General features: G+C 37.4%; 1 protein-coding gene across 1 annotated transcript in view; it reads right to left on the bottom strand.

Moving 5' to 3' along the window:
• SPAG6 (sperm associated antigen 6) overlaps nucleotides 1–25,111 on the bottom strand; it is a 36,029-nt gene that overhangs the window by 3,713 nt on the left and 7,205 nt on the right. Inside the window, exons 3-10 of the mRNA XM_057383770.1 lie at nucleotides 21,990–22,156; nucleotides 18,384–18,567; nucleotides 11,598–11,803; nucleotides 10,584–10,757; nucleotides 8,091–8,243; nucleotides 5,576–5,767; nucleotides 4,269–4,385; nucleotides 1,357–1,502 (exon numbers count right to left, since the gene is read on the bottom strand). Of these exons, the coding sequence (XP_057239753.1) occupies nucleotides 1,357–1,502; nucleotides 4,269–4,385; nucleotides 5,576–5,767; nucleotides 8,091–8,243; nucleotides 10,584–10,757; nucleotides 11,598–11,803; nucleotides 18,384–18,567; nucleotides 21,990–22,156 (1,339 nt within the window). The remainder of the gene's footprint in view (nucleotides 1–1,356; nucleotides 1,503–4,268; nucleotides 4,386–5,575; nucleotides 5,768–8,090; nucleotides 8,244–10,583; nucleotides 10,758–11,597; nucleotides 11,804–18,383; nucleotides 18,568–21,989; nucleotides 22,157–25,111) is intronic.

Below are 25,111 nucleotides of genomic sequence, written 5' to 3'. Positions count from 1 at the left end.
TTCCCTTAAAGGAAGATCTGTTTACCTTGTATTTTCATTTTCTAGATAATTTCTGCATAATTTAATTCTTTTTAAACCTCATATTACTTCTCTGATAGTAAAGCTAACTTTCTATGCATTACTGTATTCAGGCTGCAAACAGCCTAAAATAACAGGTCTCCAGGACAAACCCAGAGCTGGATTCTATCACAGCTGCTGTGCCTCAGGCAGCACAACCAACATCAGGCAGCAGCACACACAGGCAAGCAGAAGATGCTCAAAGGGGCCTTTTGCTTTATTACATCCCAGGCCAGATGAGTAACCTTTTTTCATTTATGGGGGGAAAAAATAGCTATAACAAAGAAACATTTATAATATCCAGGAAAGTATAAGCAAATGTCCTCTTTCCCTCTGAAGTACTGGCTCCAGAATAAAATTTCTTTATGGCTTTGCTTTTACACATTTGACAGCCACTGGCTTTTCCTTGTGGAGACAAACATGGCTTCATTTTGTGTGGCTTAGTTTGTAGCTACTATTAACTGAAGAACTCTGCTGCTATAATTAAAATTGATGATGCAGATTTTCAGAGCCTGTAGAGGGAGTGCACGAGTACACTTCTGATGTGTCGATGRAGTGAAGGACTGGTAAATGGATATGTAGAATCTAGGAGGGCATTTCTCTCATTATTACAATTTAGGATGGTGACACTTTGACTGCAAGCTATTTAATAGTGCTTCTGTATTCATTAAGGGCAAAGTTCAACTTGGTGCAGACAGCTGGTGTATGGTCCTTTTATATAACACTTAAGCCTCGTGATGAGGCTCAGGGAGGAAGGGCAGCTGTGGGCAGACCAGCTGTGCAGAAGAGCCTCTGGACCCTCTGTACATCAGAGGAAGTTTCAAAAGAGCCTCTGAATACACCAGTTCAGACACACTATTACGAAAGTCAAGCATGCAACCAAAGGTTCACCAATACCTGTATTCTGGAACCTAAATAATCCATAAATGTTATCAAAATAAACTAAACTTGCCACAGACATTCATAAATATGAGTGGTTGTATTCAAAATTCAGAGTCCATATGGGCAGTGCAGGACTGACTTTTCTTCACACTTTCCTGCAAGAGCCTGATTATTTGGGCTTTGTTTACAAACAAAGAAATTTTATTCCAAATACAAAAAGAGAAAGTATTCTAATGTATGTGTCCAGAGGTTGTGTTACCACTGGAGCAATTAACAAAATGTTACGCTTTGATTTTACTAAAACCAAAATTCTCATGGGAGTTAAATTACTATTTTTAATCCTTTCTTTGTGTWGTTCCTGTGAAAAACATTTAACAATGTTATCAGTAGGAATTCTTTAAATTTAATTTTCCCTACCTTACTATTTCCTCTGGATAGCAATTGTTAATAGTRTTGATATATTCCTGAAGAAGTGACCCAGGTTCTGCATGTATTTCTTGAATCTTTCTAAGTCCACCAGTTGTTACAAAGAGGCGACGTGCTTTACTGTCATGTGGTAACACCTACACAGAGAATAGTACATTAAAAAAAATATYCTTTTAAATGAATCTGTATGTCACTAGGCTCAAATGTTGCTTATCTGTTTTTGATTTAGAGGACAGATAAAATGGAAAAATCAGAGAAACAACATCTGTAATGACTACTGTATTGTAACACCCACTTGTATAGGGGAAAAAACCCCATAAACCAGCCCTTTGTAATACAACAATGTAATTTAACATGTATTTGAATGCATAACATATAYAAAATAAGTTATTTCATATTTATCCTTACATAAATAATATTYCTTGAATTATTCCTACAGAGATAGTAAGATTGTGGAGAATAAATAGATAATAAAAACAGAACACTACCATGGAATAACAACAGCATCTGTTCCACTTAAACCAAGTTATTCAGGTCTTTTATGTCAATTCCCACAGTTTAATTGTAGAGCCAAATTTTATATCATTATAATGATCTAGTATAGATTAGTGCMTGAAAACAATACTGAGAATTGTTGCAAGTGAACAATACAGCCTYGAAGCATTACATGCTACTATTAAATTCCTAGATATTAAAATCCTTTAACACACTGTGTAGCCATGGAAGCCTTTTACAAACACACACACAAAGCAAAAATGTGAAGTTTCTGCAGCCAAAGGGGATGAGAAGCAGAAATGATCAGACAATAACATTCTGTGCTCCCTGAGTGATGCCAATATGCAGCTCTGTCCAGAGGACTGGAGGGAGGGAGGGAGAGAGGGAGGGAGGGAGGGAGGGATGAAGGGAGAAAGGTGGGGGCTGGGCCAGGCGAGGGAGAATGACAGTATGTAGTCTATAGGCCCATAGGGCTGCAATATTATTGGAAAAAAAAAAAAAAAAAAGAAAGAAAAAGACAGAAAGATAATGCAAGATGTCAGCTGCATCTACAGCAAAACCAGACGGGTTTAAAACCAACTCTGGGAGTTACAGATTATGAGGGCAAAAGCATTTTGCAAGCTTCCACACTGGTCAGACATCAAGCCATAAATTTCACTGTATTATTTGAGTGTAAAACAAGAGCCTCAAATGAGGAAGGGATTGCCTAAAAGGATGAAGGAAAAGAACAAGATTTYTTCCATGCATTTGGGCAAACAACCTTCATTTTTGTGGCACCTCTAGGCTGTACAAAATCAACAGACAGGTAAAGAAAAAGCAGGAGAGCACAGAGACTTCTTTCTATTATATGTTCCATGGAAGTGTCAGGAACAACTGCGATTTTTCGTTGTGGGAACTGAGCAGACGTCTGTTTTCACATATCTCCCACAACAAGAACTGCCAAGGAAGAACTAGCAAGGAGACAGGATATGGCCCTTTCCCTGCCTTCCTCCTCCACACTGTGACTTCCAGGCTGGATAAGACATCAGAAAACTCTCTTGGAAGGGGCCCTAAAGACAGAGAGTGCCTCTGAGACACAATCCCTTCCCCCAGTCCAACCTGAGACAGCCCAGAATTGTATAAAACCCTGAAAACACTAATGCTAAAATGCACAGTCCAGAATGAAAAACAAATARCACCCCACTTTGAAGCACAGCTTGGAAATAAGGCTTTTACTGTGCTGTAAATAAGCCTACAGAAGTAACAGATCACAGCTATAAGTTTAGGAAATTCCCAAGCTATGGTACAGGAGAGAAAAATGCTTTTACTACAAAGAACTTAATTCTAATAGTATACTTCAGAAGAGCAAATGCCATACAAGTACAGTCTAATAACGTACAGGCAAAGGAGAAAAATGAAACAAAACATCAGCTGACGTGAAAGGGCACGAAACCATTTCAGTAGTAAGTAATTCAAATGTACAGTGGATAACCAACTGCCATGCACTTGGCTCATTAATAACCCCAGTCAGCATGGAGAAGCAAAAGGRACTGGGTTCTGTGCAAATCTCCAGTCTTTGTTCAGACTTAGCAAGAAGACAGGACAAATTAAACAACATAATCAGGAATCTTCACTGCCAACAGCAGTGCTTCCAGATCTGTCACAATCAGAACTGAGTAYCAAGAGTGTTTTACTTGGCCATTTCCAGAAAGAACATCTCACCAACAGAGCTTGGTACACCCTGCTAACAGATTACACTGCAGAGTATTGCACAAAACAGCCTGTAGTTGAACAGGATTCTCAACATGTGCTGAACATGACAGACAGTGCAAATCTCCCAATTAGTTAGTGATTACTTACAAATTTGAAATATTTTGATTAAATTGTATCACTTTTACATGCTGCACTCAAATCAATAATGTAATTAACAACTACCTTTCAAAATTTTGAGAGGGATGAAAAAAGATTTGGAATTTTTACAATTATTTGAACCTGAAAATTAATCAGGATAAARGGAGTGAAGCCTTTATATTATTGTAAAATACCTGATTTAAGTCACTCCTGTACAGACAGCTTGTACTTTATCTAAAMCAGATGTGACTGGGATTTATGTGATACATTGGCTCAGCGAAAATATTTGCACGTGAGTTAATATTCCACTTAATCTCAAGAGGCAAGGAAGAAAAAAACACCTTGCTTATAAGAAACTGTTTTCCCAGTTTCAGGATGAATTATGGCAGATTCCAAATGAAACAGTATCCAGCTGTATCAGACAAAAGAACAGGATCCAAACTGCTTTTTAAGGGGATGCTTGAGGATAGTGAGAAAACAACTGACACCTTTAGAGCGAATTCTACTTTGGACAGATAGCTTCCTTACTAAATGGGAAACAATRAACATATTACTCATCAGGCAGAGCCTTTTCTTACCTTACTAAACTGCCCAATAATATGCTTCATAATATTGGGAGGGGCGTCATGAAGCAATGGTTCGAGTGCTGGAAGATAYGTGCATTTCTGAAGAATATTCTTTAAGGCTTTCTTAGTCTATTGAAATGCAAAATAAAATTTCTCTAGTAAGAAATCAATGAAAAGAACAAGAATTCATATATATCACTGAAATCTGATCAAAAGAGCAAGTTGATCAGAATTGTCAATGAGCAATTTCTGAATAGAAACTATGATATCTATCAGGTCACTTAATGAAGAATCAATTTTCTACTTAAATTTATTAAACCTCAAAACCTACAGTGCATCATATTATGTTATGTGTGGTCAAAGTAATGACAATTTTCCTTTGATTCTAGTGAAAGCTGGAGTAGACCCTTTAGGTAAATTGAAATACCCTAATAGGAAAGTACAATCAAAACACATTTTAAAAGATTGTATTTTAGAAATGGCTTACTAGGAGAGGCTGCTGGTCTGGGATTGTGACAAAGTGCAGCACTGTCCAGGCAGCAGGGAAAAGAGAGAGTGAAACAATTGTGCATTGGTACATATTTCTGAAAACAAACTCAGTGTTGACTGATACAAGCAGTAGTGACCTTCTTGAGCAGGACTACAGGTACAGCTAATTTGGCTTCAATATTTTTGGGACCACTGGAAATTACTATGTCAAAGTTACTTTATGGATCTGGAATGTAGCAYTTCAGTGGAATGCACAGAAGCATAGTGCAATATGGGAGATCATATCCTGTCCTATTATACTCTTCAGTTGATTCACTTACTGTTGCTCAAAAATACACTTTACTGAACRGCACTCTGCTAGCTCCCACAGAAGGAAAAACTGCTCTAAACATGAGAGTTRCATGTTTTAAAGAGCAGAGTCTTGATTAGCTGTTACAGTTTTATTACAATAATAAAAATGTAAGCAAAATTACTACAAGGACTATAATATTTTCTACAAGAGCTTATACTTGCAAAAAAAGAAGAAGATAATTAGAAACTAGTTACAAGAAATTACAGCATTTATGGGTCTATGCAACTCTGATCTAAACTGAGAAAAAAATAAGGGATTAGACTGYGGTGGCTGTGGAACATGATTTGGCATACACCATATGCACATGCATTAGGACCAGCCAATCCCCTAATAAACTACACAGCCTTCAGACACCCTGCACCCAGAAAAGCTGTGACTCAATGAGCACCAATAAAAACACATCTACTTTAGTCATTTTTAAGCACTTAAACCTCTTACAATTAATATACCATCCTGCAAATACTATGAATATACTTGCTTTCGTTTTAAGATCGTCTGAGCTCTGTGGGTCCACATAGATATCGAGCATTGCGGGCAGCACGTTTGCTGTTGCAACATGACGTGCATGCTCAGCAGTATGTCTTCCAATCTGTCCCAAGGCCCAAGCAGCTGCTGCCTTAATATGATCTTCATGTTCTTCTACCAAGCAGACACACAGTGGTGTTATTCCCTGTAGCATTAATCAAGAGCACAACCTTTACAAATGTAGACCAGRCAATGACAATGCGAAACAGATACCGACACTTAGAAAATTTTTCCCTATTTACACTCTTCTTCTATAAAAAGCTGCAGGGGAATGCATGCTAGTGATATCATATTTTTACATCATCATGATTAGCAAGGATTTTTAATAAATTTTAATAAATATAGTTAAAGAGAAACCCATTCAGTGTTCTAAGTCAGAAGGCAGTTTGAACAAACATGCAAATTTAAGGTATAAAAAGAATACACAACGTAATTCACGCCATACTGAGTAAAGGCTGCAGTTTTTCTCAGACTGAAAAGAGAAGAATTTGAGTGCATATGATTCTATGAAATCAGTTTAAGACCAGAAAGGCTTAATCACTGAGTCTTTCTTTTTTATTATCCAGAGCACTATATTTCAATTTATCAACCTCTTCTTGAGTCCAGTGGTCCATGTTTGACTCATCCAATCACTTCCAGAAAGGTTTCAGCTCTTGATTTGCAGRCATCAAGAGATGGAGATCTCACATCCAGCTGTTACTAAAGTTGTTCTGGTTCAGGGTCACAGTTTTTATTCTTTCTTCACAATTACTTAGTAGTTGGTATTTTATGCCAAAACACTCCAACAGGAAACATTTAATGCTACTCCAGGTAAAGCAAGATTACTAAACCTCTATCCCCCAAATCTTTTTCTCGCTCCATGAATCATTTTCTAGTCCTTTCTGCACAGTTTTCTGCTTTGGGTTTTTTTTTCCCCAAGATCATATTCCAAGACAGACTGTGTAATTATATATATTACTATTACAGATAGATTAATTTCTCTTTTATTCATCTACTCTTTCATACCACAAAGGACTAAGTTGTTGTGGGGTTTTTTGCCATTGCACTACAGCAGAAGACCACAATGAAGTGTTTGTCCAGTATGATCCCAAAAATCAATGTTCAAAATTCATCCTTTCCAGGACAGAGTACCATGGAATGGAGCTATCACTTTACATCATAACAYCATCAGTGTATAACTGCATATTGCTATGCCACAGTGCATTCCTTTTAAATGGTTCCAGTTTATCAAGCCCTGTCCTCAGCACTATGTACCACTCCACAAGCTTAGTTTCCCCTGAAGCAGTTTTTTTAATGGGTTTTGGGTTTATTCGGGTTTATTATTATTTCTTTTGTGGATCATTCATTAACATATTTAATTTCATTGAAGTTTGCCCAGATCCCTACAACAGCTCTCACAGCGGTTCCATTCAGTTATGACAGGGATCATTATTACTCTTCAAAAATTTAACACTTAGGGGCTTCCTCCAGAACTTAATTCTGTTTTTATCGCACTTGATGTCAAGCACTCACCAGCAGAAGCATATTTGCTCTAGGCATCCCTGAAAGACAGACATATCCAGAGAAGAAGGGCCTCCAGACAGAGCAAGCAAAAAGTGTCTATTCCTCTAGTTTTAAAATACAGAAGAGCATTTTTTTGATCACTCCTAATTTCCCAGCATACTATACATTACATTGTGGCAACTTTCATTTTTTCACTTGCATTTCTACCAGAAGACATTTCTGTCCCTCTGTTTACATTCTTTTGTTGACTCCACGCATACAGTATATTTTAAATGACTGACARGGTGTGAAAATGGACCAAAAATGTTAGTGAAATTATTTCCTGCCTTCTGTCATTAGTTAGCATTATTCACACCACACTACACCAGGCACTAATTTAAACTATTGCAAATATTGCAAATTCTACCTCTTCTGTACCACTACCCAGCAGAATTTATTTAAACCTGAAAATGTATAACTTTACTCATTTGAAATGTCACTTGCACAATTGAAACAAATGATATTACATTAGAAACTGAGGACTTTTCAAATCTGAACACTGCTRTTGCAAGGTACTCTAGCAGTACTAGCAGAGTCATGCTAGTACAATGAAGAACATGCCATTAAATGTATTTTTTTCAAAGAAGGTTTTGATGTAGCCACAAATAGTCATTTTAAGAGGAAGAAGACTATAGAAATTCAGTGACATATTCTGTACCCCTGCAATTGCTACACAGAAAAGTCATGCACTGTAATMCCAATTAATCCAGGATACTTTGTAAAAAGTTCAACACCACAAAGACACACTTTTATTGGGTGACCACCGAATTTCAATCCTAGCAARCAGCAATACTAGGAGAAAGTGCATTCATAGACAGCAAGTACATAATCCTGTCACAAAATACATTCTCTGCCTATGTTAATTTGTATCTGCACCAAAGAATACTGCTGAAGAACTACACGAAGACAACAAAGTGATAGCTAACCTTGGAGACAATCACTGCCATTGACAGGTTCTCCGAATGAGCCGCCACATAACCAAGTGTCATGATGCCAGGCAGTCTGACAGTCCCTCTGCTGCTGTCAATACAATCAACCACAGCAGCAACTCCGCCTGAATTTACTACAAGCTGTGAAAGCTGAAAAGATAAACAGAAGAGATTAGATACTGTGAAGTATCAACAGGCATAAAGCACTACATCAGAGYAGTCTTTCAATGCATTGCTCCTGATTTACAAAATAAAGCTGGAATAAGAGCGATGTATCATACACTGCTGGGAGCTAAGTGCAGCATAAAGTTGTCAGGAGTGAGGCTAATTTGCTACTGGTTTTGATTGACTTTACTGCAAGGAAATCAAGGATCTGAATTCTTGATGCTGTATAGCAAGGAATGGCGTATTCTCAACTCCATCATCATACACCAGAGAAATGTGCAAATGACAACCTATCACATGAATGATATTGAAGATGCACCTACTGAGCCAGATACTGTTTCATCCTAGTGCCCCTTCATTCCCAAGCTAAAATCCTTAGCTCTGTGTACCGACARGGAAAGGCCCATTCCTCCTCTCACCCACATTATAAATTACCTCTATGGCATAAAATCTTTTGTGGATCCTCACGCTGAGGCATGAAGGCGGGGACAACTGTTCTGGAAACTCAGAAAAAACTCTCTTGGGCTGCACCATTCTGCCATGTTAGCATGCTCTAAGGGAAGTGTCCAGGGAACACACTTCATGGGCACTGGAGTCTGCCCCAGAATGTCAAATTACATAGCCTTGCTTATAAATGATAATCAAGCTATGCAACAATGTTTTTGGTTTTTTTTTTTTCAAAAGGAAACTTCTCACATCACTGAGGGACAGCAGTAGAAAATGTATGATATCAGTAAGGCATAGAAGTTAAAATTWTTTTTTTTCTTCCACATTTTTGGGTATATCCCATTTTCCCTACAGATTCTAGAGCAAAAGGAACATATTCTTAAAAGTCAACATTAAATGAACCAAACTGAGGCACGTGRATTCCCAATCCAGCTGATCTCTTTAAACATTAAATCCACCTTTGCCTTAGAGCCTTTAAAGGGGATTGTCTTCTTCATGAAACAGCCAGATGAAATTTTAAGTTATTACTTAGGAAAATCTGTTCATGTGAACTACAGCCAGTGGTAACGAGGTCCTGTGTCTGTCATGTGCACAGCCATGTGCACCTGGATGTGCAGAGCTCCTGCCGTGTCCCTCAGCCTTGCTCTAAGTCCCTCTGATGCTGACCTTCACATGAATTTTACTGCATATGCAGACAGAGCCAGAATCCAAAAGCCACAAGTCTCAAATGACACAGCTAAGTCCTCTAGAAATATCATTTGCCAGTCCATCTCCACTGCAACTTGTACTGCTTCACTACAGCTGCTCAGAGATAGACATCTCTGTCACTCTGAAGTCAGACATGGATTGTGACTTCCCACTGGGAGTCACCAAGATACTTCCTACTCTTTTGGAGAGCTGCTAGCATGGCCAGTTCCTCTCATATGGAGGATCTGGTGCTAGCACCTCTTCTGACTTTACCTGCAGTCCTGAGTTTGGGCTTCTGACTCTAGGATCCCCCTTTGATAATGATCATTTCTTCACTTTTTGAGGAAGTGAAGTAGCCTTGCCCATGAGGTACAGAGAGAAAGCATGAAATTTGCCAAGACTGTAAACTTTTAACACCAGCTTAAAGAGTGGCAAGCTGAAGAAACTTCACAATATTCATGTTTAAACACTTCTCAGTTGTTAATATCATGATTTTGAAATGACTATGCTCAGCATTAGTGTGTTCCAAATACATGGCTTATATTTAATTCCAAAGTCATATTTAGAGCCTTTTAATTATCTCTGTGGTCTGGMAGATTAACATAATTATATGGTTTTCCTATTTATTTTGTAGTGACTTTGCCAAAAATCCCCACCTTCCTATGGGCAAAAACACTGTAAATGCAAAAAATGTAAACTCAAATTACAAACTCAAGTTACCATCAGGTTAATAACGAATAAGAGAATTTTTGACCTTTGCTRTCATTGGAAAAATAATTAAAATGTGATCCCAGCACCCCTGAAGATTTTTTTAAAGACACACACCATCTATTATTGTTATAGGATGATCTCRCAATTTATTAGCTGGTATCATGACTTCTGTGAGGCTTTTCTCATAATATTTTTAATATCTAGGACTGACAGTATTGTCAGCCAAGAACTCCCTCTCTGTGCTGATATCTCACAGAATGAAGTAGCTAGGTATACATTTTATGATTCCCAGTTTCCTAACCCAATTCATATTCAATACACATCTCACAATATCAGCAAGCATTTCCATATTTTCCAATGAACATGCCAAACAGCTATTTGCCCTCCCTTTCGAAAAGCAAATGACAGAATAATCCTGTATTTTATTTAAAGTGTAAAATCTAATGATATGACCTTGTATTTGCATTTTCAAGGTTTTACCTCRGGCGTATGCTTTGCTATCTCTCTAATTAAAGTTGCACCATTTTTCTTGACATATTCATCTGAGTCCTTCAGGCATGTGAGCACAACTGGGAAAATTTCTGCTTCAACCACCAACTCTGCAAGATCCACTGAATGCTTTGCTATTTGGCTTAGAGCTGACAGCACCTGACGCTARTAAATAAAAATTGTTATAAAATCAATAGTATACAAACATCCCACAACACACACTCCCCCTGCACACAAAAATCTATTGCATCACAGAAAACAAAGCAGGATAGGGAAAACAATTACAGCTATTTTACAATTCACTGRGTCAATTCATCCACAAATATAATGGCACAGAACATTCACTGGTCCCTGAATAAAAGTTTCKCTTTTGTTTTACCCCATTCAAAAATAAAAATATACATCCATACAATTTAAAACTGTAATTTAAAATTTAGTAAAATCTATAGCAAGTGTCTTTATTTGCATAAGTTGGATCTGTCAGAACTTATATTAAGAAATTTTTGTGGCATTTTTATGTTATCTTCTGTTTGTTAGAGCAAGACTGAAAATTTATAATAAGAAACAGTTTTTTCATCAATTAAACTCTAGTGATTAAACCTTAGCCAACAGATATTCACATCAGATAGTACATTCTAAAATACAATAATACGTTCACTATTAACTGGCTTATCATATAATCTTGAGTATGCAAAATYTTTTTCGTAAATGAAATGTGAAAATTTTATCTATTAAAAGTATCTGTTGCGCTCTTCATACACTACATATTTCTAAAAACACCCCACACTATTCACTCTAAACATTAGTTTAGCTGTTTCTTACAGAGCTGCAGTTTATCCACTAGCTAAATTTGCAAATATGTTCAGAATTCTTTGTCACCAACTACGCAGTTACATTTTGTTAACACCCAAACCAAGAGCTTCTAAATAAATATGCACATTCGTGTCTTTGATTCAGTATCAAATAATGACTGGTAGAATGGAGATTAAAAAAAATTAAATGTACCTTCAGTTTAGCATCAGGGTTCAGGATCATATGAGCTAAGTGAGCGATAGCTCCTGCATCCACTACTGTCTGCGCTAACTCTGGAGAATGCTTTGAAATATCACTGAGAGTTGAAGCAGCAATCCTTTTCAAAGCAATTTCTGGCTCCTGGATACAGAGCACTAAAAGAGGAACAGCGCCTGCATCCACCACAGCTTGTGACAGTTCTGTAGGTCCAAGCAAAGTAATTAAGTGAGTATGGGTGACTGACCCTTGTGCAAGCCATTTTTCACCCTGACAGATACAGCAAAGGAAAAAGGGGAGGGTGTAGTTCACTGTCTCGACATCTGCATTTCAAATCAGCCCTCCTGGTTTCATAAACCGTGTGGACCAATCCACAACTGAAAAGAATGCAGGTCAATAGATGGACCCCCATTTACATGCACACATTTGAGGTAGATTAGGCTGAAATGGTTTGTTATTCTGTTTTCTTTTTCTTTTTTTAAAGTAAGCAGATGTCAGCTGTTTAAACCCTGGCTATTCTACACTGATCAATAGGAAAGCATTTTATGCATGGCTAACAACAACACAGAAAGCCAAAGTACCAAAATTTTACCAACCAGCTAATTAGAGAGCATTTTACCCTCTTTAAATGATAAGCAGATATTAGCATAGATCAAATGCCAAAAACAAAAATACAAAAAAACATACATAAAAGATTTATCTTACATAAAAGATTGGAAAAATGGAACTTGCTGATCAAAACTGGTCTTTGCTACTATGCATGGGAAGAGACAGAATTTATACCTTAATGGCATGAAAATGTTATCATACACAATTAGACAAATGAGAAATATCATCAGTGATATTGTGTGTCTGAGATTAGCACAATATCCTTAACTAACTGCACCTAAAATTTAAAAAAAAATCTGAGCATGTGATTAGCTGACATGGACAAAAATTACACTATTAGAAATTCATTAGCTTTCTCTGTGTATGCAGCATTAATCACAGTCCTAAAATGATAATTACTAGATATCAGAAGCAAAATTAATAATATAACCAAGCTGTGCTATTTTAAAATACTGTGGAGTTGAAAAAGCAGTAAAAATCATAAGGGATTCAATAATCTATTAGGTTCTTCGTTCAGTTTTGCTACACCTTATTATGCATATCCATTATTATCTTTAACATTTATCTTGACTTACAGTACCATGGCAACATATGGCTGTTGTATTTCAAGACTCTAACTTAGCTTTTGATTTATAGTCCATCCATAAAGAGATTTTCATACTTAGAAAAATACAGCATACTTCATTAAATATACATAGACTAATATAGTTTTTCATGAAATCTGTAAGTCATGTCATTATTACATTGTTAATAATCAAATAATGTTCCAGACCAGATTTGTTTTCAATTAGTGAGTTATAGCCACACACTGCAATACATGTGATAAGTCAAATATTTACACTGTATGTTATTTTATGCTACAATATTTTAAAGAAAATATAAATATTCCAGTTTTTTAAATTAAATAACAGTAATGTTTAAACTAATACAATACCCTGCAATAAGCTCAGTTGGTTAAAGCATGGTGCTWATAACAGWAAGRTTCTGGGTTCAACCCCAGTACAGGCCATTTCCTTAACAGCAGGACTTGCTGATCCTTGTKGGTCCCTTCTAATTCAGAACATTCTATGAATCTGCAAAATTAACTCTACAAAGTTCATTTTTCAAATAACTGTCTGAAAACATAGTGTGTACATCCTCAAAACACACATAAATCATAGGATTTCAAGAAAACTAAAATGCTGTATCTTCAGTTTTACAAATTTGAAGTAAAATGTATCCAAAGTATTTGCAAAAACGAATCTGTAAACCAGCTAATCAATGTAAATGGTATAAGATGCAGTCAGCTTTTTGTGTAAAAAGCCATCCTCAATTTCTTCAGATTGTGTTTTGCTACTCTACACTGATCAGCAGTCCAGATTAACCTGTCCGATTGTGCCTCAGAACCTCAGACCAACCAGTTCTATCACCCACAGTCTGCTGGGAGATGTTAATATCAAGAATATAATGTCACGAGGGATACAGTACTAAAAGAATGGGCTTCTTTGATGTCTTATGAGCTAAAATCATGAAGTTCAAGCAGGGAGAGAAACAGCAATACCTTCAGGTCACAGCTACACACGGGCGTGCAAAAGAAACCATAAAAATTACTTTAAAGAAGAAACTAAATCTGATTCAATTTATATCAGCTCTTGCTGTTAGAAGTCTGATATCATTTAAATACTGATGGTTACTGTTGGTCATGGGTAATTAAATGGTTTTTCTTCCAGTGGTGTTTATAAGGTTCATGGCTAATAACTTACCACATGGAGGGCTGGACCATGTGTCAAGACAGACAAGTCTTGAATGGACTGTCAGAAAAACAGAAAAGCTGAGGCAGGGAAAAAAGAAAATACAGAACTTCCCATCACATTTCCCTGCAAATTCAGCCCAAAATTACAATTCTAAGTATTAATGATTCTATTATAAATTGTAATCCTTTCTTCCTCAAGAAAAGGCTCAATTAACCTTCCTACTTGGTAGAACATCTTTAATTCAGACTATACACCAAAGTATTTGTGAAACTTTGCCATCCAATTAGAAACACAGAGGTGGGAAAAAATRAAAACTGAGAAGGAATTAGAGGAGAAAACAAACTTGTCTGGAAGAAATTTTTGAAACCAAATATTCAGTCCAAAAAAATTAAAATAAATGGAACAAATTACAAAAAGACTTTTCCAAATACTATGCCAAGGCTATATTGTAAGGGCAAAGACAAGACCCATAACTGCAAAGAAAGACAGCAGACAAAAGCTGATGTATGAACCTCCCTTATTCCACAAAAGGTTATGAAAACCGAAGGCTTGGAACTCACTTCAGGGTACAGTTCAAGGAACCTGTCCAAGTAYATGATGATAAAGTCAAACTTCTCTCTACAGAAGTGGAAGTAGGAAATGTAACTCCATATGTTCAGAGACAAGAGAACTGTGGCTCAAAAATTACCATAAATTAATTGCTTTCACCCAGCTCTACATGTGGAAGATTTTAGTTAGTGGAGATCCTGCAGGCAAGATCCAAATGGATGTAGACAGATAATAAAGATGATTTTGGAGTCTGAGATGCCACCAGTTCAACTAGAAGTTGTACTAGAGTTGTGCTGTTTTGTGTCAATACAAAAGTAATCTTCAGGGACAAAGAAATTAATTAAAATGAAGTTGCAGCTTCGTCATGAGTTTATGTGATCAGGAAAGACAACAAGGAGCAGTCAAGATCCTACCTACACACCCACTGAAARCAATGGGAACTCTTACAGCATTATTCTAAACTAGTTCAAGGTGTTTAAAAAAACTCCACATTAATATTAACATGTTAGCAAAAACAGTATGGATTAAAAGAATATAAAATAATAATATAAAAAAAAAAACATAAAATAAGCTGAGGGAAAAAATACGAATCTGAGAAAGCAAATGTGCAGGACATTCCCAGAGAAAGAAAATCAGCTCAATATTATATTGACAATACACAATATTATATTCATATCGTGGAGCAGCAGCAAAACCCCTGGCTGGAAGGAAATGCAAGTTTCAGTTCACACCACGGTTCTCAAACAGACCCTGCTGTGGTAGCAGGTGCATCCACAGSAAACAACAGGTTTTGACCAAAACAACCACCAATACTGTATTTTTCTGAGGACGGTGTGATCATGTCATGGCCAATAGAAAGACTCTAATTCCCACCAGTAGCCCAAAGGCTGCACTTCAAAATCAGAGATTTATGTAGGCCACTACAACCATTGTGCTAAAGATTCCACTGGAACCAGTAGGAAAACCTTTCATCAAGAGGGTGGAGGTCCAGCAGGAAGCTGGATTAGGGATCTCCCAAGAACCTTCCAAGCTGAGCTATGATTCAATGTCTGACAGAAAATGACCAAACTCTGCTCTCAGCAATATGTTTCAGTACAAACAGTGCTGTTTACTTTTGTTTTCYTACTAATTTACAATATACTGAAGCRGGTATGAGATARTKAATAARTTACACCTTTAATGTAGACAAAGAAAATGGAAGCCAAATTATTTGCATACTTCAAAGAAAAGAATTTTGCACTTTAAAAATAACTGAATATGGTGTAAGTAAGACATTACAAAATATTTTTCATAGCATTTATGATGGCATGTATGGTATTTGAACCACTTTACACTTCTTTTTAAACACAAACAGTAGAAATCATGAATGGCAAAATCACAGTACATTGATCTGAAATAAAGCTCAAAGGCAAAGAAGGAGCAAAACTGCAGGTGTGGTTCCTAAATTTTGGAATCYGACCTGGCAAGATTTCCAGTGTTTTGAAACCTCATGAGACATTTGTCTTGACCTAAAATCTCACAGTCCTTCTGAAGACATCTGTTCACAGAAGAACTGCATTTTAAGAGATTATTGTATGAAGTCAGTATAGAACTTGCTAACCAAAAAATGTTTTCATCAGGGGAAAAAAGAAAAAAAAGTCTTGATTTCTCAAAATGGAAATCTTTTCATGGGAACATACAGTGCAGTTCTGCAGTTCTGAGACTGTAGCTTTACTAGGTCATGGATGAAATTTCTGACTAAAAGCAGAGAGACCCTCACCATTGCAAACAGTTATCACTAAATGCTGGGAACCTTTGATTGCACTCACAAAGACAGAGGTTCACATCCCATCCTGCCTAAAACAGATCAGGACTTTAATCCCAGAGATAGGCCCTAATTATTCAACTTTTCTTGCTGGAGCAAACGAATCTCCCCTACACCCCAATCTTTTCAGGAGAGACAAAGTCCTCCCAGTTCGGAATTGTAGCAATTTTCAAAACTGAAAAACCTTTTGTGGCTGGGGGAAACTRTTTCACACCCAGTTCTACTTTTAGAGTTAAAGCTGCATTATGTGTCCACAGACAGGCAATGACAGAAAATCATAACTGCTAAATTTTGTCAACACAAGCATGTCAGTCTAACCCAGAGTTTCTTGAACAGCAAACACCAGCTACTGATATGAACAAGTCTCTGTATCCCATCTCCAAAAATATCCTGTTGCAAAGGTATGCTTGTAGCAATTAAACATTTCATGCACAGAGTGATTTTTTTTCAGTATAACTCTTCTATTTTCTAAAGAAAAACTCTTCTACTCWAAAATAATCATTTTAGAGACATCCTGTAACTATGTTATAAAGAAAGGTAAATCCCCTAAACTGTGTAGCTGGGCAAGTTTTACAGGGATCTTTTGGTGGGTTTTTGTTGGCGTTYGGGGTTTTTTTAACTGATTACATCTAGTGATCTGTCTATGTCCTGATGCTGCAGCTTGGTAGCACTCACAATTTCAACCTAATTTCTGAGAATGCTGTTCTTATTGTCGTTGTAAATTGACATAAGGAATGCACCCATTCACCATCAGCAAATAAATTATTCATAACCATGGAATAAAAATTTGTACAAGGAATTTGTTGTCTTCAACACCCCCACATCACCTCCATCTTTGCAGACAATGCTGTCACAGAGTGAACTGGATCACCCTAAAGCTCAGTCAGCATTCATGCAGTGAATAGCATGAAGGGCAATTGAAGTGAGTCAATATTGATTTACTGACATAACAAAACTGCAGAAATGTTTATGTTAAGAGTAACACAGACACACACATGCTACACACATTTATACAAATGAAATATCTTTCAGACAGAAGGAACAATTATTTTCCACCATGGGTGGAATTTAATCTTGGTGACCAAAAGATAAAAGATCTTTACCAGAGAGGTGTCCCAAGAATTAATTTGTCCCCAGAAAATGCAGTCTGTTAGACAGGTGCTAATAACTCTGGAGACTGTCCCAGTAAGCTAACCCTTAAGTGGGAAGGGGGAATCTCCCATGCCTTCTGCAGTACAACATTCTGTATCGGTTAAAAAACAAAGAAAATCACTTCCAAAATCAGCCTATGTACATTTTAGACCCAAAACCATGAGTTAATGTTGTGATCCTAAAATTARTTTAACTTTAAACAATATGAATCCTAACCATTTCTCCCACCCCTTCCAGCCAGCAGTTTCTTCTCTCAGTTCATTCATTCACAGCTCTAAAYTTTTACTTGAACTATATAAATAGCTGGTAAAAGAACTATCAACCACGTGGATCAGCTTTTAAATAGCAACATGACACCRCCAGTGAGTTATACAATTGCCTGTGAGACAGCAGTGAACTGCTCAATATTGGATTCCTAGGATCTATTCCTGACTCTGAGAGTAGTGTGGTCTACRGGCTAATGATAACATAGTCAGTGCAATAAATTTGGCCTATTTATCCTGCAGACACTGCTGTTAGCTGAATGAAACTTGCTTCTCCCTAGGCTTCTCCWTTCTCCTGTGTTTACAGAATAAGAACTAATGTGAAGCAAAAGAAACTTGGTTCTGCAGTAACACTTACACAATATATAAAGATTCAGAAATCTCTTCATGAAGAGGAATAAAGCAGAGTGTCCTTTCCTGGCCACAGGCCTAACACCTCTCCTCTTAAAGCATCTCTCATAASTGGGCCCTGCTGGTGTCAGGTATGCCAGTTTCCCACAAAAAGGCACAGCATTGTTGGAATGGTGCAGTTACACTATGGTTTTACCCCAAATTTAAAATTTTATAACAGTAAAGAAGAAAAAGCATATTTTTCTATTTATCAAAATAATRCAGTTTATTGTAATGACCACATAACATTAAGCTAAAATATAACACACATGAAACTTGTTACCTGGATTGTGTCGGGCAATATACCCACATGCCCAAGCTGCACCTTCTTTGACTCCAGGGTCAAAATCTTCCAAGCAAATCACCAGCACTTCCAGTGATCCACACTGAACTACTGCATGAGCTAGCTGTGGAGAATGTTTAGCAACTGCTCTTAGCACAAACGCAGCTGTTTTCTTGTAGTAACGCTAGACAAATCAGAAACAAACAAACAAACTTTCACTGACATTAGAAGTTCAAAGCATAATATAGAACAGACATGCCTAAATTGGACTTTTTTAGTAGAAGCAATATCTCATACAGATCCAAATCAGGACCACTAGACATCACACAAACAATGACCCAACAGTTCTTTGTGACAGCTCATGATCTAAAATCTGCAGTAAGTGAATAAACAGAAAAAATCAGAGAGGAAAGAGGATATGGGAAAGAGATAGTAGTCTAGATAAATTTAAGTGAGTAGTGAACAACAAGAGCTGCAAAAATAATAATACTTAACATATTTAACCAGATTACATATGTTGTGCAGGGCAAGCTCCTAAAATAATTCTACCCATCTGTAACACTTGCAAGGTTTTACACTTTCTAATATAGATACCCTCACAACACCTCTATAAGAAAACATTACTTACATTTACAAAMAGCAACTGAGACAGAGATAATTGGATCCAATAAAAGAGTTTATGATCTGAATCCTGAAATGCCTGAATATTGACTAAAACACACAACTAGGATACTGAAAACCCATCCCATCAACACCCATTGTGACCAAGCAACTTGCAATTTTATTTATTGTGTCTTGCTTGTGTCCAGAAAAAGCTGACTTTGAACAGGACCAAGCACCTTGGCACTTTTGTCATAACAGCAAGCAAAGTCTAAGTTCATATCTCAATTCTGCCCATCTCCCTCAATGCTGGACCACATATGTGTTTTCAGCGTGTATACATAATATATGGCACTGCACACATCATGGRGTTCCCATGTAACCTGCAGTAATGATTTCTTCTAAAAGCACAGTTAAGTCTTCCCTCAAAGTCACATTTCAGTCTTCTGCAGTTTTATAACCACCAATAGGGTGTGAAAGTTGAAGATTAGGTTTCTTTTACTGCCTTACAGTTTCACAATCTAGAGCCCAATAAAAGTACTCTGGCCAGAGAAAACCGTGTTGTGAGAAAGACAGTTCTGCTCCCACATGAAGGGGCAAGACTCATGGGGGCACAAGTAACGCACTGCTATGTCTGTATGCCTGGAGAATGCCCTCCAGCCTGGGCACTGACAGATCATCCCTACGGACAAGCTCTAGAGGGCTCTCTCCCCGTATGCCAGCTGGCTTTGGTCTCATCCCAAGACGCTTGATTCTCCCCTGCTCTGCACCAGGAGCCTGSGCACTTTACAGTGCTAGTCCTACTGTCAAGATACTCAAAATTTAAACAGTGCAAAGCCCACATCCCTTCTGGATCAAGYCCAGAAAAACAAAGAACCACGTGAGTGCTTTTGTGCATCCTGTAAGGTGCCCAAACACCTTCAAAAGCCAGATATAAAGCACTAACGCATGGAACAGAGCAGTACCTGCAATGGGCCCCCAGGAAGTAAAATGTACCCAGGCCCACTCCCTGGTCCTACAGGAAGGTGACAGCATAACACCTTCTCCACCTAAACTCCTCTTTCTTCAAAGCACCATTGCATCATCTATGCTGCTGGAAATTGTCCCTGCCTTGTGCTATCCCTTAAACCATGTCCAAGCATGGCTGAGGAGTTGGATGGCTGGCATTGGCTAAAACCACATCAGAGAGCATGCTAATGATCAATGAGCACAGTCACCTTCCAGTGCTCCAACCTGTACCTTCCTCAGTTTACCAGTACTGATGTAATTCCTTAATGCCAAAAATCCAGTCTTATAAGTTAAGGCCTACAAGCAGGTACATTAAACATCCATCATTTACAAGCAAAGCATTAAACCTCATTTAGGGGAAACAGAAGTTAAGGGAAACAGTACAGACAAATGGTCAAATCCCTAGATAATGTAAGTTACTGTAAGTTTTGCTGAACTTGATGGACCCATAGTTGTTTACATAAGTCTATGTCTGTACAAATATGGGTATGTTATTTCTGTTAAGTAATTATGCTCCTGGCAAAGAAAAACACGTCTTTGTTTTCATTATTMAAAACACATTCTTTACAAACAAACTGTATTCACAGCCACAGTCAGAACACTGTAAAACTGAATTTTGTTCCATTTAATTGATAAAACATTGACCTGGGATGTTACCCGGCGACTGTTCTCCATAAATCAGTAGAAAYAGTATTCATTGTGTGCTCAAATAATCTCATCCTTAAATACAGATGTTAATACACTAAGAGTGAGTAGAATGGAAAAGGGKTTTTTGCCTGTGGGAAATGACAAACTGCTTGCTAAACTCTGTATGAACTGGATGAGTTTCCTTCTCTTGCCCTCAGTCATAAGGCATAGGAGGTTTCCATGACCTCACACAAGTCTTTCTGCTGCTTCCCCTAATTACAGCTATCTCAGGGTACTGAAGCTAATTTAGTGAGGATTTCAAGTTGTACAAGGGGGTAGTTTCCAAATCAGCAGAGGGTAGAGTTTTGTTTTGCATCTTTCCCTAAAAATAGAAATAAAATAACCAAAATGCTTATAACCTTGTCKAATGAAAATCTTTATTTTATTTTCATACTATACCAGTATCTTTCCATCAGAGTTTTTCTTTAGCTCTTTCTTTTTCAATATTAATTGTATAGACAATGATTCTATATAGTATGCAATAAGTATACTTACATCTTTGCTTTCCTCAAAAGATTGAAAATGAAAATATATAGTTTTCCAAATTATATTTCCATTGAAAATCTACTTTTCCTAAATCAAAGCTGCAACCTTTGACTATGATTTTGACATGACTGCAATATCAGTGCACTTAACCCTTTGGCTGTCAATTTCCAGCTGTTAGGAACTTTACTTGAAAGTATTCCTGTTAATCTAGGTTAGCATAATTGGAAAATCAAAGCTGAAAGAGACATAGATCTTGAAAAAAATGTGAGGAAGGGAGTGAAGGTGACCACCAGATTTATTTGCATTGCAATTGTGACTGTACTTTGTTTGGTTTTGGCAAATATGAAGATGAAAACCTTTCAAAATATTTTCCTGTGTCAGAGGTTTGTTATTTCTCATGCTACGGATTTCCAAAAGACTGTGTTTGGACATATTACTTCATTACAGAAGTTCAGGGGTTTTACATGGATTYTACAAGTGTCTAGTATTATCGACAAAACCTAGTCAATTATCACCACAGTCCAAACTGTCTCCTTTTTGAAAAGGGACTTTTCACAAAGCATCACTCAACATTTTAAAAGCATTATGGTGCAATGAATGTAGTTCCTATAGTGCAYTGAATGGTTATATGATATTTTAAAGTCAAGCTTATTTGAAGTCACAATACACAGTGATCTCCCAGGGGTTCAAACATACATTTGACTGTTCTGACTTCAGAACATTTAATGTCCGATTAGAATAACAGCAGATGTTAATACAGAAAGATTTCCCTTTCCCTGTGCAATAGTTAAAAAAATATTACTTAAGAGAACAATCATGCCTTACATTCTCCTCAGGCAATGAACATATGAGCTGTGGAAGAATGCCTGCCTTCACAATTGCCTCTGCCAGGTCCACGTCATAATCAGCAAGTCTCCCAAGAGCCAAGGCAGCAGTCTGTCGAATACTTGGGACGACATCCATCAAAAGAGGTCTCAGCAAACACACTACACCTGAGTTGCAGCGGCAAGAGAAAAGCCAATTTGGTAAGCAGAAGATTTTCTAAACATGTGCCTTTGCTCATAAAAAGCTATTAAATTACTCTTCCAGGTAATAAGAACATGTAGGAAATCCAGGTGTTCCGCTGAAACAGAGCCGGCACTGGATAGCACTGCTGACGTATAGCAATGTTTCTGCCCATTTTTCATAGGTAYAAAACAATTCTGAAATATAAAAAAAAGTCAAGTGTAGAAACAAGGTGTATTCAAGTATCTATAAAATACGTCTTAAAGTTTACACAAGAATATAAGGTATATAAAATCACACATAAAATGTATGTTACCGTGGAAATGCACATGGGAAACCCCATCTGGAGATCCTGGTGAGAAGACAGTGGCATGTCCYTCATTCATCATGCCAGCATAACCTCTACATTGAATTATACCAAGTTACATTTCATCTGTTATAAGCAATGACTGTTTTGAAGATCAATATCCATAATATACTCCAGACAGAAGAGCTGTAGATTTTCTTACCATGTTATTATTTATGATGTGTTTTCACTGATGAGTTCACAGTGTAGCAGCGAAGCATAAAGAATATGAAAGTAGTAGCGAGGAAAACTGTAATAAGCTACAGACTGAATGACTGGATAACAAATTGGCAAGTGATGGAGATCATGCAGAGAACCCAATTCCAACCTCACGTATCCAGTGATGGATCCCAAAGAGATTACTACCAACCAGAAGAAAGATCTCAATGTTAGAACAGACAGTTCCATAGAGATCCCAGCTCTTGCTTAGTAGTAGAGAAGAAACTTTACCCACACAAGTATACAGAGTGCTCAGGATTATTTGGAAAGGGGTAGAGGCCAAAGCAGGGACCATCACTATCCTACATTTAATACCCTCCACTACAGTAGAACTGAAAAAAAAGGTTCAGTGAAAAGGAACAAGAATGATCAAAGATGACCAGTTAGGGATAGAAATGAGATACAAATGGTTACATAAAAAATGTGATTTGTAAGGTCTGGGAAGGGAGAATTTCTTGTATTGTGATCCTTCAAATGTGCTGTCCCTGTAGAAGCCAGCRGCATGAATTAACACTTTGGAGCTTCATAGCTCAGCCAGAAAGCAGAGGTCTCTGACAATGGAGATGTGCTACAACAGAACACCGAACACTCAGAGCTACAGATAGCTTCATATTCAGCTCTCTCAGTCCTGTCCATTAAATTTTTTTTACAAACATTAAAATCTAGTTGAGTGACAGTGAAAGAAAACAAGACTTCCCTTCTCAAGGGCTCCTATGGTTATTAGCACTGAACAAAGGCCTTTTTGGTGTGACAGTGCCACAACAGGGGCATCACTGCCTAATGGCAAGTAACAAACCCCCAGRTGTTCAACAGGCACTCCATGATACGGAAAAGCTGAGGACCTCAGAGCAAGGAATAGTCCAAAGGGATGGAGGTTATAGCAAATTACACCTGTAGCATTGTTCTTTCCCTATAAAGAAAAAAGTAAGTTGACAAGCAGCTATATTCTCACCTTTATTTTATATTAAAAACAAATTGCTCCCAGCAAGAAGAAAATCAATCTAGAAGAAAATCAGCCAAATCATCTATGCATGGCTCTATAGGGGCTAAGGAGGACACACAGAAACTGATCATAAATGCCATGCTATCCAGTAACAAATTAGTAGGAAACTCAATACTCCAGGGAAAAGCTGCATTGCCATTAGACGTAYAGTCTCCCAGCATGTTCATAAGGCAAAATAACACAGGTTTCAGGGAACACATAACAAAAGCAGAAGAGTAAACTGAACATATGGAAACAGGTCTGTAATATAGCTGGGGCCTGCTTACCCTTCTGTTAAAGCCACTGGGAGCTAAAAGAGGCCTCCTGTGTACCAAATGACAAAAGATAGATCCTCCAGCATTTTAAGATCAATGTGAATTCATGTAGTACCTTGCAGAAATCACTACTTCAGAATGTGGTCATCATAGTGACATCTTCTCACACGCTCTCCTTAGCAGGTATGGTCTCACTAGCATGTCATGCTTCATATAAAAACCCATTACATACTTTATMGGATAAATTAAAAGTAAAAACAAACATACAAATTGGGGCCAATGTGCTGTATCATCTGTTATCTTCTAGCCAGTCATCTGCACCCTCTGTGGGAAGATATTTTCTTGTTCTTCCCTCTCACATCAGTTACATGGGTCAAACAGCTGCTGAAATTCCTAAGGGAACCTCTACCCTGTTTCTGTGAAGCAGGAACAGTTAAAAGTAGTTCTATTGTAGTTACTGCACAGATACTACATTTGAGCCCTTAGCTTGAGATAATATGAAAACAAAATTATCTAATAAGCGGAAAAATAAAAAAGAAAGGGGGAAAAGTAGTTTTACTGATATAAAAGAGATTGTTAGAAATTGTTGGGGGAGAGGGAAAGGAACACTTCAGCATGCAATGTTCTGACCCTAAAAAAGCCAAGAGCCTGATGGCTGAGATAAACCAGGATATGTCAAACAGTTCAATTCTGATGATCTCAAATCCTGTGAAATTTAAACAGACTACAACCACTTTACACAGGAGTTAGGTCCAGACCACACGACAGATTTCTGACCTTCATGACATACCTAGGCACTGGAAAGTGTAAAACCATATTTAACAAGGTTTACGTACTTATATGCTTTGAGTTGTTCCAAATGTGAGACTTATATAATTTGTATTTTCAAGATTAGTTGATAAAGTTTTCACATTTAGAACAGCCAAAAAGCCTTAAATGTGAAAATGCTTCCAAGCAGCATGCCCTGCTATGACCAATGCCTTTCATTTCAAGACAGTATAAACCAAGTAAAGTTTGGTGTTGACATTTAAGCATCAGCACAAAATGTTCTACCGTTAATTACTTTAGCTGGTACAACTTAGAGTGAGGAAAGAGGTGAAAAATAAAAAGCAAGTTACTA

Source organism: Malurus melanocephalus, unplaced genomic scaffold, assembly GCF_030028575.1.
Source record: "Malurus melanocephalus ecotype Western Australia unplaced genomic scaffold, MMel_1.1 scaffold_14, whole genome shotgun sequence".
In the NCBI taxonomy this organism is placed as follows: Eukaryota; Metazoa; Chordata; class Aves; order Passeriformes; family Maluridae; genus Malurus; species Malurus melanocephalus.
Note: the sequence above shows the minus strand (reverse complement) of the source record. Positions and strands in the feature narration are given on the sequence as shown.